Source organism: Doryrhamphus excisus, linkage group LG20 (assembly GCF_037039965.1).
Source record: "Doryrhamphus excisus strain RoL-2023G ecotype Guam linkage group LG20, RoL_Dexc_Guam_v1.1, whole genome shotgun sequence".
Classification (NCBI taxonomy): Eukaryota; Metazoa; Chordata; class Actinopteri; order Syngnathiformes; family Syngnathidae; genus Doryrhamphus; species Doryrhamphus excisus.
In genome coordinates this window covers 15,240,989-15,256,238 of record NC_136376.1, presented here as the reverse complement: position 1 = coordinate 15,256,238, position 15,250 = coordinate 15,240,989, and the positions used below count along the sequence as shown (strand labels likewise).

Sequence of the window (15,250 nt, the reverse complement as noted above, 5' to 3'; positions counted from 1 at the left end):
TAGGACAATGATCTCTGACCTCACAAAAAGCAGTCCAAAATCTTTCAAACGACATCATGTAAGACCGGAGTCCCTCCAAAGCCAACTCTATTTTCAACTAATGTGGGGGCAATGAGGGGTCCTAATATTTAATACATGGGAAAATGGAAAAACACAACCTCTAATTGAGCAAAGTATATCATATAATCATCTGGAATCTGGATTCCTATGCGTCCACAAAGCATGCTGAGGATGCACAGAGTAGTATGACTAGTCTAGTACTAGTATGACTAGTCTAGTACTAGTATGACTAGTATGCCCGGATGGACCACACACACACATGCATATTGCTAAGGTTGCTCAGACCGAGTCAGCACATTTGCAGATGTTCTTCCACACAAGGATTGTTCATTAAAGCAGATTAACCAGCTTGATGGGAAGTGAGCAGATGAACAAAAACGATTCAATACCGTGAACAAGTCACCCACAATGTGGAGTTGCATTAGAGATAGTCAGAGAATTACTAAACAGACACCGAACCTAACACAAAAATGACACAAAGACACATAACAGGCTGGTAAAACACACATAACTACTAACTGCTAGGAGGAATAATCATCACCAATTAAGTTAATAGGCTGCACGGTGGATGCAGTGGTTAGACCCCAGTTTGATTCCACCCTCTGTGTGGAGTTTGCATGTTCTCCCCGTGCATGCGTGGGTTTTCTCCGGGTACTCCGGTTTCCTCCCACATTCCAAAAACATGCTAGGTTAATTAGCAACTCCAAATTGTCCATAGGTATGAATGTGAGTGTGAATGGTTGTTTGTCTATATGTGCCCTGTGATTGGCTGGCCACCAGTACAGAGTGGATCGCCCGAAGACAGCTGGGATAGGCTCCAGCGTCCCTGCGGCCATCATGAGGATAAGCGGTAGAAAATGAATGAATGAATAAATGAATGAAGTTAATACTAAATGACAACACGTGTTGTCATTTAGCAACTACTAAGACATGTTGAGCAAGACCTTTGTAAGTTAGTAGGCTGCACTTCCTGTTTCATGAATTTGTGGTCATCTTTCTGGAGAGTTTCTCCATTCCTTGATGCCATTGAAATGGATGAATCATTTCTTGTGTTCACACGTTTATCTTGGTCATCACCAAATGGAGTTCATTTAAACAACGCAATTAGTGGTGACATAAGATTTCTGCACAGCACTTAAAAAAAAAACAAAACAAAACAGTTCCTATTTAAGTGCAGACAGTAAACAGACACCCCCGAGAGGAAGCAAAGCTCATGAAAATTAAGCAATTTGCATCACAGCAAAGACAACAGCAGGCTTTGTCCTGGAGCCAGATGCCATGCTGAACATCATGTCTTCCGTTTCATTTTTATGTACCCTCCACATGCTGATTGAACTCAAATGTAATCACATTACTGAGAGAGCTTATCTTCACTGCCTGTGTTAGTGAGTTCTTAATAACGGCCAAGGAGGACACTCTACAATATTAGGTCATGAAATCTGCCCTCAGGATCTTCGGAGAGAGCCGTTCCAGACAGGTCAATTGCCTCTCCTGCTTTCTCGCTAGGCTGCCAAACATCCTGCCACATTTATACCCATCCTTTCTAAGGAAGGGCTGCAGATTACGGTATCTTGCTTTTAACAAGTACATTGTTAAATAAAACACGGGTGAAATACCATCACTTTTCATGGTCTTCTAATTGTTTATGGAGAAACAAGCACAAGAGCAGCAATCTCCAAAAGCTAGGCTGTGGACTCTTGATAGCTGGTACAGACAAAAAACTAAATACTTATTTTTATTGACTATCAGAGTCTCCTCATCTGTTTGTCTTTAATTCTGATGACTAAAGCTCACCAGCTAATCCTAGATTCCAGCTGAAATGAGTCACAGAAGAGCTTCCAATAATTGCTTATTAACGGCAAGTGTGAACTCTATAGTTTGAACTCTTCTGAGCGGTTCAGTTCAAGTGTGAACACGTCATGGGGCCAAGACATGGCCCAGCGTTGAAATGCTAGAACATAAAGGAATTACCTTGTTTGTCATCATGAATTCGTTTCAACAGGTCAGACGAAAACACAAACATAAAAAGTGAACAATTTTTCTAATTTAATTTGTTGTCTGTTCCAGATAACCCAAATAATAACACAAAATACATTTTACAGAATAATTCATTTTATGGGCATAAAACAATACAAACAAATAATTAAATGTATGGATGACTAATGCATGGAATTTATTGTTGAAGGCTTCCCATACATCCTGGTGAGATCAAATTCAATTGTGTTTGTCACCTTCTTAATCAAATTGTCACAGTCACAACTGTCTTTGGTCCCATGGCGGGTTATTTAGAAGTCACACCCAATATAAGAAAATGCATGGCTAGTGAATCAGCAATGCTTTGTTTGGGCGATTGATTTTGCAGAATGATACAGTACAGGGCAAACGGAACGGTTTGTTTAGTGCAATATTGCACAACAAGTCAGTTTTGGTCAAATTGTCAAAATTTGGTGAAAATGTTCCATGAAAACTGAATGCTACGAAAACTAGGGATTAGGTTTCAATGTATGGAACAACGTTGCATGTTAATTGCGGTATAGTTGAAGTACAAAGCTGTCTTTTTAAAATGAAGGAGCTCATGGATTTTAAAAAAATTCTGCGATTATTTGAAAATACTGGATGCGACCCGCTTAATACCTACACAACTTTTTTTCTAGGTCTAGCAGGCCTCCGTGGATTATATACAGTCATATATACGGTCACGCATGCGTTCATTTTATTGCATCAATATGCCGATAAAAGTGAGGAATGCTTGGTAATCTTGAGTACCACTGCACAGGAGCGTACATCACAAACGGTTCCCTCTGCATTACGTCACCGCTGATGATGTCACTCAACAATGCCTTGACAAGAAGAAGCATCGTGGTCTGCAGCAGAACACTCACTGTGTATGTGAGCACAGTAGACTACTGTACAGCGGTGAAGGAAGAGATTTTTAGGTGTGTTGTCCTGTGCTGACCCACCACATGGTTATATACCAATGGTTATACCACTTGTTTTGTCAGCTATATAACTTTGTACTTTTGCAGCTATGCTATTACAGCTATTACAGCTATGTAACTTGCTTTGCACACTTTTTTGACTTGTTTTGACTTCACACACTTAAATATTCACTGGTCCCGGCAACGGGATAAATATTATGCCCATATAGAATGTTGTGAATGTTGTGAGAAACGAACTAGAAGGTTGTGAGAAAAATGTTACCTTGAGGTGCCTGAGACAGAGGATGGAGGCGATGACTCCCCTCCTGCGGAGACAGGCTGGCCACCTGTTTTCGCACGAGCGAGCATATAAAGCATTTGTTTTCTCAATCCCGGGGAGAGTCTGCTGTGAACTGTGCACGAGTGTCCAGCTTTCGGTTTCCAGATTACTCTACCGGGGTGTTTTTGGCTCTCCGCCCTCTGTCAACGGTAAGGTATGCTATTCTGGATTCGAACTGTGTTGATTGGAGTGTTATGTGGGGGCATAGGGGTGACAGCTTATGTCTAGCATAATAACTCATGAAGGAGTGTTGTGTGGGGGCATAGGGGTGATCAGCTTGTGTCTAGCATAACTCATGATGGAGTGTTATGTGGGGGCATAGGGGTGATCAGCTTGTGTCTAGCATAATAACTTGAGGGGAAGTGTTGTGAACTGCTGTGTGTTTTACCATTAAATATCATTAATGTACATACAGTCGTTGTTTGTGATCATTTCTCTGCTGCGATCTCTCCGGACCTGTAACAACCTATTTCACAAAACATTTGGCGTCACGAACCTGGAACTTTTTGAAAAGGAGAGACTCAGTGAGAGAAATGTTTAGGAAAAAGGAAAATAGTCCCGCCGCGGAGAGCAGAGTTGTTCCGGGGTGGGGGGCAGTGCCGTGGAAGACGGTAGCTGATAAGTTGTTGCAAGCGGGGAGTTCTGGTCCGGAAGCATGGACAGAAAATATCGCTGGTGTTCCTAGGGTTGTGGTGAAACCCAAAGCTCCGCTTGGAGGAGCTGTTAAGACGGTAGCTGATAAGTTGTTGCAAGCGGGAAGTTCTGGACCGGAAGCATGGACAGAAAATATCGCTGGTGTTCCTAGGGTTGTGGTGAAACCCAAAGCTCCGCTCGGAGGAGCTGTTAAGACGGTAGCTGATAAGTTGTTGCAAGCGGGAAGTTCTGGTCCGGAAGCATGGACAGAAAATACCGCTGGTGTTCCTAGGGTTGTGGTGAAACCCAAAGCTCCGCTTGGAGGAGCTGTTAAGTGCATGTGGGCATGCGCGCAGGCATGGAAAATTCAGCCAGAAAAATATACTAGCCCGGAGCATGAAACGTTGAAACTAAGAGAACAAGTTGATAGAGTAAAGATAGAGAATCAGATGTTACAAACCAAAATAACATTGCTGGAGTGCAAAAAAGCTAATTTACAGCGGATGTGTGAGAAGGCTGTTGCTAGCACGAGGCATGTTACTCGCAAGCAGAGGAAAAATCTCAGGGGTGATGAGGTGAAAATACTAACTTTTGTGATAAGTGGGGAGGATAATCCCGATGCCTGGGATCGAGAGGAGAATTGGGAGAAGTTTTTCCCTGATCTGTATCCTGACCCAGAGCAGGGGGAGGGTGATGGTGAGCTTTGTGTAGCTAGACCTGTACAGCGTCGGCGACGCGTACAAAGAGCGATGCCCCCTGCTGAGGAAAGGGTGACCGATGCTCAAGGTCAGCAGTTGTATGATGCACTGTGTAAATGGATGCGTGCCAATCCGCCACCAAGGGAGGAGGAGGTTGGTGTGCCTGTTAGAAGCTCTGATGATTCCGATTCAGACTCAACTACATCAGAAGGCGAACGGGAAAAGCATCAAATAGCTGCATTAAAGCGAGCACGCAAAGAAAGAAAAGAAAAGAGTAAGGCCAAAAAACAGAATCGGAAGGGGAGGCAGAATAAGAACCCCTTTTCGGAAGGTGGTGGTCTTTACCCCTCCTTAGCCAAGTTTGAATAGGATGGGGGTCAAGCCCCGGAGGCAGCGGCCAAATTTGTACCCCGCTGGTCACAAGAAGACCCTAGGCCTCATGTAAATATGATTATTCATTGGAAAAGCTCAGATCAGGAAGTAAGAGCTTTAGTTGATACAAGGGCGGAGCCCACGATAATTTCAGGCAATCCTGCTAAATTCAAGGGACCGAAAATATCCATGATTGGACTGGGAGGAGCATGTGTTTTGTTTTTCAGTCACAGCCTGGTGGCGAGCGTTGGAGTGTGGATGTTGAGGCTGCTGGTGGGACGTCTGGCAGAAGGGGCCCGAGGATCATCGTACCATGGGGTCCCACCCAGGAGATGGCCATGTCGGTTGTTGGGGCACTCTCCTGGCTGTCCTGCTTGCATGCGGCCCGAGGAACGCCCACTCTTGGGGGACACCGGTGGAAGGAGCTCCTCGCTTGCCTCGCGTGGTTCGAGTGGGATGGAAGAACAGCACCAATAATCGCACGCAGGATAACTTCCGCTGCCCTGCGTGGTCCGTCTGCCAGACTGCAAACATCACCATGGACTGCGACCCCTACCCAGGACCACATGCGTGGTCCATGATCCTGAGAACGGGATGCAACGTTACCATTGAAGCTGAAGTAAGCCTCTGTCGATTAACAGGAAATCCCTTCCTGACGGAACATCCCTTCACACTTCGTGAGGACGTATCATGCTCATCGACCAAGGGGACTCAATGGACGGTAACGTCAGGCGACACTGACATCTGGATTTCAAACTCAACTGAGATCACGGGACGCAGGTCAACAATCTGGGTCATCTTGGTAGTACCACCACATCAGCAGGTGACACACCCTACGTTAGTGCCAATAGTGACATCATGCACACACATGGCTTACCAGGCGACACATAATGAGATTCATTGGGAGATAAGGTTACCATCGATACCAACCTGCAAGCCACGAAGGAACAAACGAGCGTGGTATGATACACTGTTAGGGGGAACAGGAACTTTGTTAGGAATATTCAACACCATTGATGGGGAAGTGACACGATCTATGTTATCATCTACAGGTCAGGCGACAGCTCATGGGTTCCGCAGGGTGGCACAATGGATGCCTACCACTGTAGAAATACAGAAAGGGGGAGCTCATGTAGTAGACACATTTCTGGGTTGGAACGTTGATATGTGGGATGCAACATCAGAAGTTTTACACAAGGTTGCAACGTTGAATAGTACCAAATGTAACTTGCAAATGCTTAATGCTAAAGTTCAGCAAGAACGTCTGTTGAGAACATTGACCTCCTCAGCAGTGCAGCCGTGGAGACACTTATGGAACATATCGAACCGCGTATGGTTACAAGTTAAACCTAGCCTGACTCAGTGCAATGAAACACACTGTCAAGGGATGTGGTTGGAAGTAAATGTAACCCGACCCATGACCATATGCAGATATCGGATTTTGCCATTAATAGTGGGAAACCATTATTATTTCTTGAAAACGCATGGGGACTGGTTTAGTCCACAGACTAATCTGACTTATGATCGGGAAGGTTGTGACGTAATGGACAAGGGGACTGTATGCTTACAAATGCAAATATATTGAGACACATGTTTTACGAATGACACGGCACTGTGTGATTGGAATGTGGAGAAGCCTGAGGACTTGCTATATCAGGTAGGGCCCCACTCTATTTGTGTAGCAACAGTGAATCCACATCCCCAGTTGCCAACGACACCGTTTTCCGGATGTTTATGGGACGTGCATCTGTTTACCTGGCACAATCAATCGTTTCGATTGACAGATTTCAGTTGGACAAACCGACTGTCTACTGTGCAATGGCAAGCCCTATCGCTGCCTTGGCAGGTGGATCTGACACGCTTCAGCAGCGCACTGAACCGTTCGGAGACACTTAAGCATCTTGTTAAAACTCATTTGACAGATGTGTCCAGGTTGCAGGTGTCCACCATGATCGCCCGGAATGAGGTGGTACATGCCACCAGGACAATTGAGCAATCTTCGGCTCATCACTGGTGGGATATATTTACAGGAATGTCGATAACAGCACGACGACACTTAGTCCCTCCATTATTGGTTCTTATCATATGCTTAGCTTTACTAACGTTGGTTAACTTCTGCATGTTTTGGTATATTAGACGCACCCGAGCTATGTTGTTGCGACGCATTTATAACGCAGTTTCTTGAATTATGAAAATAGAACTATACGATGATTTGGGGCCGTTTGGGAGGGAAATAACAAAGATGTTTGTGAAAGCTGACCCTCCGGGTCATCATGCATCCTGGTGGCCAAGGCGTTCGGACCCCCTGCATTTTACGTTTCCTGATCGTATTTCTATGTATCAGTTTGTTATTGGGCACATGTTACACGGGAATCATGACATCATGGTGTTGTTGCTCCAGGGGGATGCCTATGTTAATTGGATGTTTGAAAATGAAGATGATCTACCTGAACGGTTTATCAATTAAGTGGTGGTTTCAGCTCAGGCCACAGGGTGGAGTGAAGGAAGAGATTTTTAGGTGTGTTGTCCTGTGCTGACCCACCACATGGTTATATACCAATGGTTATACCACTTGTTTTGTCAGCTATATAACTTTGTACTTTTGCAGCTATGCTATTACAGCTATTACAGCTATGTAACTTGCTTTGCACACTTTTTTGACTTGTTTTGACTTCACACACTTAAATATTCACTGGTCCCGGCAACGGGATAAATATTATGCCCATATAGAATGTTGTGAATGTTGTGAGAAACGAACTAGAAGGTTGTGAGAAAAATGTTACCTTGAGGTGCCTGAGACAGAGGATGGAGGCGATGACTCCCCTCCTGCGGAGACAGGCTGGCCACCTGTTTTCGCACGAGCGAGCATATAAAGCATTTGTTTTCTCAATCCCGGGGAGAGTCTGCTGTGAACTGTGCACGAGTGTCCAGCTTTCGGTTTCCAGATTACTCTACCGGGGTGTTTTTGGCTCTCCGCCCTCTGTCAACGGTAAGGTATGCTATTCTGGATTCGAACTGTGTTGATTGGAGTGTTATGTGGGGGCATAGGGGTGACAGCTTATGTCTAGCATAATAACTCATGAAGGAGTGTTGTGTGGGGGCATAGGGGTGATCAGCTTGTGTCTAGCATAACTCATGATGGAGTGTTATGTGGGGGCATAGGGGTGATCAGCTTGTGTCTAGCATAATAACTTGAGGGGAAGTGTTGTGAACTGCTGTGTGTTTTACCATTAAATATCATTAATGTACATACAGTCGTTGTTTGTGATCATTTCTCTGCTGCGATCTCTCCGGACCTGTAACAACCTATTTCACAAAACAAGCGGTCTTCTCTCGATGCCCAAGACTGGCCTGGAAGAGAAGCATAGTGCCCTGCAGAGCTGGAAGAAACAAGTCTGTCCATCCCAAACACCCTGGGGCAACATGGAGCACCACAATGTTCTAATCCTGTCTAATCAGGACACCGTGGAGCATCTGGAGAAAGGGATACGGCTAATCTCAGGCATAGAGACACGGAGGGCACTTTGCTGAGGCTGACAAAAAACAAAAGAGGATGGACCTAAGCTTAATGCTGCGTGTAAGACACTCGTGATTAACATTTTGAGTATTGCTTAAAAGTGCAGTAGCGACTGAACCTAGAGAACGGACCAAATACTCACTGTGCCCAGCCCTGAGGGACGCAGGCGATCTGTGGATGGCAATAGGCACAATATGTTGACGTTTGTTCCCATGGGAGAGTTGAAGGTGGTGGAGGTTCTCCACAGTGCCTGGTTCTGACCCTGCCACACAGCCCAGAGCCAGGGCAGAGATCCACAAGACCAGGTGGGTGAGTGAAGCCCAGTTGTGGTTTAGGGGCTCATCCAGGGGTACGAGGGGAGTAAACTGTGTCCTCCAACCTCCGATCATCTTTCCCGAGTGGCTCGATGAGGCTTTAGATGAAAGATGGAACTTCAGTGAGCTTTAAAGCCCATATTTCTCACCTCGCCAATTCTCAGTGTGCACAGACTGTCGCACGGCTCCACGGGGTGTGAGCAAACTGGACACCAGCAAAAATTGCTTTGGGAGGTGAAAATGAGCCTCTTGGTGATGTCTGTTAAGTTATGATATCCGTAGCAACACATGCAGACGTGAATAAGTATCATAAAACATCATCCCTAAGCGACAGCAACAATTTAGGGCAACCTCAAACAACCATGGAGAAATACCCTCCTTTTTTTCCCCCTCACAAAATTAGCAACATCTTCCAGCCATGAAATGTTCATATTCCAAAAAAGAGGCTTTGTGGCAAGAAAGTGCAAAGTAGAAGACTTGAGAAAAGCAAATCAAATACTTTCCCCCGGTTTTTCTTCTCCTGTGCTCTCAAAGGATGTCCAGAGGAATGGAACCATAGTTAAATCCCCGTCTTGTATGCATGTCTCAGACAGCCGGCGAGTGGATGTAAAGTGCACCTGTGGGTTGTGCCAGGTAGCGCAGATGCTCCCCATCAAAGGATGTACGCTCTCAATGAAACGGAGCCCCGGTAGCACCTGGGAGAGAAAAGCCCTAGGCGGGAAACACGCACTCACTCACGGGTAGCATCAACAGCACCGCTCCAGAAGATGTGCGCAAAAAACTCAGGGAGAGAGGAGAGGGAGAGGGAGAAGGAGAGGGAGAGGGAGGGAGAAAGGAAGGAGGATGACAGAGGAGAGGGAGGGGATGGCAGCCTCAGCAGCCTCAGCAGCCAGCCAGGAAGCGAGAGGCGAGAGTGGCTATGCAAATGGCCAGCATGCACACAGTGAATCACTGGAGCCAGAGAGTATTGCAATTGCAGCGACGTCCCTGAGCTCTCATTTCTTTTCCCACAACCTCTCTCCGATTCTCTCTTTAGTGCGGACATTATCAAAAAAAGGGAACCGTTTTATTCATTCCCGCACTTACTTTTAGGACTCCCTCTCTAATTCCTACCCTTCGTATGCTTTACTTCCTTTCCGATATCAGCACACAAAGTTCAGCAAAGAATCCTAGTTTTTCCATATCAGTGTTTAACAGGTTATCAATTTATTTCCCTTCGTTCTACTGGAAGCAAGATTGAAGGTGGGTGATGGTGATGCCAGCAAATAAACACTTTGCTGAGGTCGGGTGTGCCTGCTAACAGAAGACCGAGGGTCTGCAGATGGCGGCCACGGTGTACACTCTGTGTTTCCCGACTGGAAAGTACATGCGGACATTAAAGCCCCGTTGACAAACCCAATCCGGATCAGCTGGGAAGGCTGCTTAAGTGTTTAAAGTGTCGGATGGAAGTCAACAAGACCCACCCTCGCCTGCGCCTGCCATTGTTAGCACGCTGGTCATTTAACATGCTCCCCACAAAGGCAGAGCAAAAACATCCTGTTAGCACGGTTCAGCTGTTCTTTGGGTTTATGGTCCCCAAAAAAACAATTCATGCCTGGAGAAAGCCAACTCGGCACAAAGCACGATACATTATCTCTTTTATACTTTTGCACGAGGTGTACATTAACACCAATACAATGCATATTATTCATGTGTATTTTACCCAATATTGTGTTGTGACCTTGCAGAATATCCATAACACAGCCCTGTCATTCAGGCTTTATTTGTATTTGTACAAAAAGAGTGTGTTTATACTTTTGTAATTAGAAACAGAGCAATTTGCATCACTGAGACCAAAAAGGAATTTCAGCATGGCTGCTTGCCAAAGACAAATAATGAACATACTAACAAACAAAAAAAGCATATCTTGCCAAAACTGTGGTGCCCACTTGAGCATGGTTTCCAGTTTATATAATGCATGCTTAGTGGGAATGCTGCTTTATGCAGCATTTAAAGTTAATGACATCATCCCTGTGGTGATGCTCTAATCAGGTTTACCATTAGTTACTTTGTGCCCCCTAGTGGTGACTATGTAAAGTGTGGCACACATACTCTGGATTCAAGACAAATTTACAGTAGCTTTGCAAAGATGGGAATTAAGACTTGAATGGCATAATAAACTTTAGAATATACCCCTAAAAGGCAAAATGTATAGCAAAACTAAGCAATATATGAGGTTGCTTGAATAAAAACATCAAAACAAGCAGTTTTGGATAGTGAGGAGGTTATATTCACATAATAGAGTTGATTAAAAAAACAACCTCTGAATAGTACATTGGAAGCTGCGTATACAGTGCAGTTTAATTATACAGCAACTGCACAAAACCCAACACCAAAACTGCAGCCTAGCGCTAATTTAAGTGAGCGAAGTGGTCTGATCTCCTGTTGTTTTGCCTCCTCATTGTGTTCGTGAAATGTGCTTTGGACTGAGGGGAGCCTAAAGCTTCACTATTTGTTTTCATTTAAAAAAACAAATAATCCCTCGGATAGATGCAGCTTTGGGTCCATATTCTCTTTGGTACCTACAGCATATTTTCATTTGCCTTTCTCATGGAAAATGTGCACTTTTAAGCCATAGAGAGTTACATAATGAGATGTTAATGGCTTGTTTTAATTTCAACATACGTTTTACTGCGGTTTACATCATATCACAATTCCACATGTGTAAAAGGCGTAGGGAAAAGCACAGCTCATTTAATCCTACCGCCTCATTGTTTTACATCAATTGCTAATGCATTTGTTCATTTCCTGTTCAACATGTGCGCTTAGCCAATTTGGAAATAATGTCAGAAAATGATAAATCAATATAACAATATGATACAGTCAAGTTGAGGTTTGCAAACATGGATAAACAAATGTATATTTGTAAAATTGTATAAATTGCACTGTGCTCGAGTGGTTAGCGCACATGCCACACAGCTAGGAGACCCGAGTTTGATTCCAACCTCAGGCATCTCTGTGTGGAGTTTGCATGTTCTCCCCGTGCATGCGTGGGTTTTCTCCGGGTACTCCGGTTTCCTCCCACATTCCAAAAACATGCTAGGTTAATTAGCCACTCCAAATTGTCCATAGGTATGAATGTGAGTGTGAATGGTTGTTTGTCTATATGTGCCCTGGGATTGGCTGCATAATGTGCAGTTGCCATATGACATTGTATGGATATTTCCCTGGATTCGTCTTCCTTACTGCTGAAGGTTTTTTTGAATGTTATTTTAGTTTTTATTATGTTTCAGAGTAGTTTGTTTTTATCAATCATATTTTTAGTATAATCATTGAATTTTATTTTAAGCTCTAGCATGCTTCTTCCAGAACAGAATCTAGTAGTATCATCTGCAAATAATACTAGCTTTATGTGTTTTGTGGCTTTACAGATGTAATTCATGTATCGGTTGAGCAGTGTTGGTCCCAGTATCGACCTCTGGGATATGTTGCACGATGAGGCGCCTGCAGATGTGCATTCTCCAAGCTTCACGCATTGCTTCCTGTTCGTGAAGTAACCTTTACCCCGTTCAATATTAACCCTCTGATTCTGCAGTGCATTCGCGCACAGGCCACAAAACTAGGAGACCCGGGTTCGATTCCTTGCTCGGGCATCTCTGTGTGGAACGTGACTGTGTTGTCAATGCTTGTTTGTCTATATGTGCCCTCTGATTGGCTGGTGACCAATCACCCCAAGACAACTTGCCCGCGACCCTCGTGAGGATAAGCGGTGTAGAAAATGAATGAATTAATGATTCCATACCATTCCAGTTTGTGAACTATTATAATAGTAATAAATTGTATGAAATGTTTTTGTTAGATCCATAAATACTGCAGTCAATAGAGTTGGTCGTTTCTTAAAATATTTGTATTAGAATAATTATTTAGCTATATTTATTAGTTGTAGTAGTATGTAACCTGTTAAACAGCTTGTTGCAAGAATGGATGTTGATGTTTGTCTCCACTTTTGAAAATTGGTATAACTTTGTTTGGAAATGTATCAGTCTGAAATGATAAATTACTGATGTATGCCGGCGGTTCATGTTCATGACCTTCTTTATCGCTTCCGTTTCCATCCCATTACAATCAGTTGGTGTTTATGCTTTACTTTTATTGACAATATAATTGATCAATTTGTCACACCAGTGAGGAACACGCAGTTGGAATTCATGTGTATGTTTTCATTCCTTTCTCCTGCTGACAAGTAATTTTTTTTTCTTTTTAGCATTGTCATGTATAGAATATTGAGGGTAATCTGATTTTTGGGATTCATTACTGATGATAGTCTTTAGGATGGCCCATGTTTTTGTTATTTTTATTATTTAATAGTGTACTATAATATTTGATAACTTGTTTTTATACATATTATACTTATTTTCTGATTCTTTAGTTGTTTGTCCTATAAATCTCTTATATAATGTGTTTTCCAACATATAAAGCATGTGGCAGTCCCTTTCTCATCCACTTGATCATTATTGACTTCTCGATTAGCAATGTGGTCCAAGTTGCTGGTTGATCAGATCAGAAAATCCTCTAACCAACACGCGTTAAGTCGTCCCTCATGATTCTACACGGCTCATCCAATCTCTGCATTCCAAACATGGCAACCTTAACGACAGAGACAGACGAAGGAGAGCCAAGCGAAGTGAGTGACACGGAACAACAAGTGAGACATATGAGAAAAAAAGAAACGAGGGAAACAGCGAGAGAAAAGAGTGAGCAGATGATAACAGAAAAATAAATGCTTATGACTCTCACTAAGAAGAGGAAAGTGGACAGTGAAAATAGAGCTTTCAACCTGGGATGGACAGACTCATTAGAAATGTCGATGTGCGATGCTACTACGAGACAAAACGTTTTTCCCCAAACATACCAACCAAGTCTACACTCAGCGTATCGGAGCTCAATACGAACAACCCGGCCATCCTGACCCATTCAAGCACGGCCCAACAGATGCTAACACGTTCCCTCAGCCTCAGGTTTGCAACAAAAAATAAAACATCATCTCATCGGTCAATAAATGTCTGCCTTTTCATCTGAAAACTGGATGTCTACTTTTCAAGAGTTGAGTGTTTGGGGGCGGTCTTGTAGACCTTTCTGTAATTGGAACTATTTGAATATTAGTCGAATACCCCAGCCCTAGAGACTCATTCATTAAATCAGTTGAATTTCACAACATACGTATAGACGTCACAACTGTTACACAAGGACATGAACGTTGACAAACAGCCACTCTCCTCTTGTTTACGATAGCAATCAAGGGTGGAATATGAGCTCATGAAGCATAAATAGCGAACAGCGTTCTTTAGGCAGGTGTAGCTTCATTTCGGATATTCCAGCGCTGACTCGGGGCAGCTCAAGCATGAATGCCAAGTCACGCATTAAGTAGGTGTACCTGCTGGGTGATGCAGTGCCACATCTGTGGGAGGAACAGTAACATATGTGGCGCTACAAACATCTGGAAGGGTGACAGGGTGCGCAGCTTCCATTCCATTTCCTACCACACATACTTGCCATAATATAAAGTACGATATTGAGACACATGAGAATAATGAAGGCCATTGTGACATGGTAGTTATCCCTCAAATTTACACTTTTCACATTTGCAACCTTCTAAAAATGGGTTTTAACATTAGAGCCCTCTAGACATGAAATAGCACCTCTATAGTCACCTTTATACTCACATTACAGTGTTCTAGCGATCAAGTCTGCTGCTTGTGTGTCTCACTGAAAATTACAGTAATATTACTGACACTCAGTGACCGGTGTAGAATACTACGTACATATCATTCATGTCTTTGAATGCATTTTATGAATGCCTTATAGTTCCGCTCATTTAGCCATATTTATGCTGATTCTGTGTGATATAAACTGAATATTGAAGTATGATTTTTGGTAAATTATTGAATGAGTTGCCAATTGATACCTACAATGGTTTGATACCTTATTCATCCAAATAAAAAATCAAGACTAACTAACATAGCAGGATTTTTTAAATTGCCATTTTACTTATGGTGATAGTACTTCAATATGTGAGTTCTTGAAGTGACCCTGAAAAAAAAAAAAACATTTACTCAAAATGTCCCAAAGTGGATTTAGCGCCTTTTGGGAATCTCTTCAATGTATGGATTTTGAAAAGATAATTACTGTCGAACACACCAACTGTACAGTATAGCCATTATGTACATAGCCACTGTGTTTATCTTGTTCAGTCCTAATTCACGTCCTAACGTACATACGTTACTGCAAGCTGAACACCAACATCAATAAGGGAAGAAAGAAAACAATTTCCACATCTGTCATCAATGTTCAGCAAACAGAGAGGAAGCTGGCCAAGCAGGACTATATGGATGTCCATATTGTATATTGTATATTGTTGC

At 43.3% G+C, this 15,250-nt stretch overlaps 1 protein-coding gene across 35 annotated transcripts in view; it reads right to left on the bottom strand.

Moving 5' to 3' along the window:
* LOC131107920 (neurexin-1a-like) overlaps positions 1-15,250 on the bottom strand; it is a 250,969-nt gene that overhangs the window by 91,495 nt on the left and 144,224 nt on the right. For 2 of the 35 annotated variants that reach the window (XM_058058413.2, XM_058058414.2), the window contains exon 1: positions 8,681-9,625. The exons of 31 other annotated variants lie outside the window; for them this stretch is intronic. In XM_058058413.2, the coding sequence (XP_057914396.1) occupies positions 8,681-8,927 (247 nt within the window). In that variant the 5' untranslated portion in view covers positions 8,928-9,625. Of the gene's footprint in view, positions 1-8,680; positions 9,626-15,250 lie in introns of those variants that run through there. 2 more of the 35 variants (XM_058058415.2, XM_058058416.2) reach the window with 1 other exon arrangement.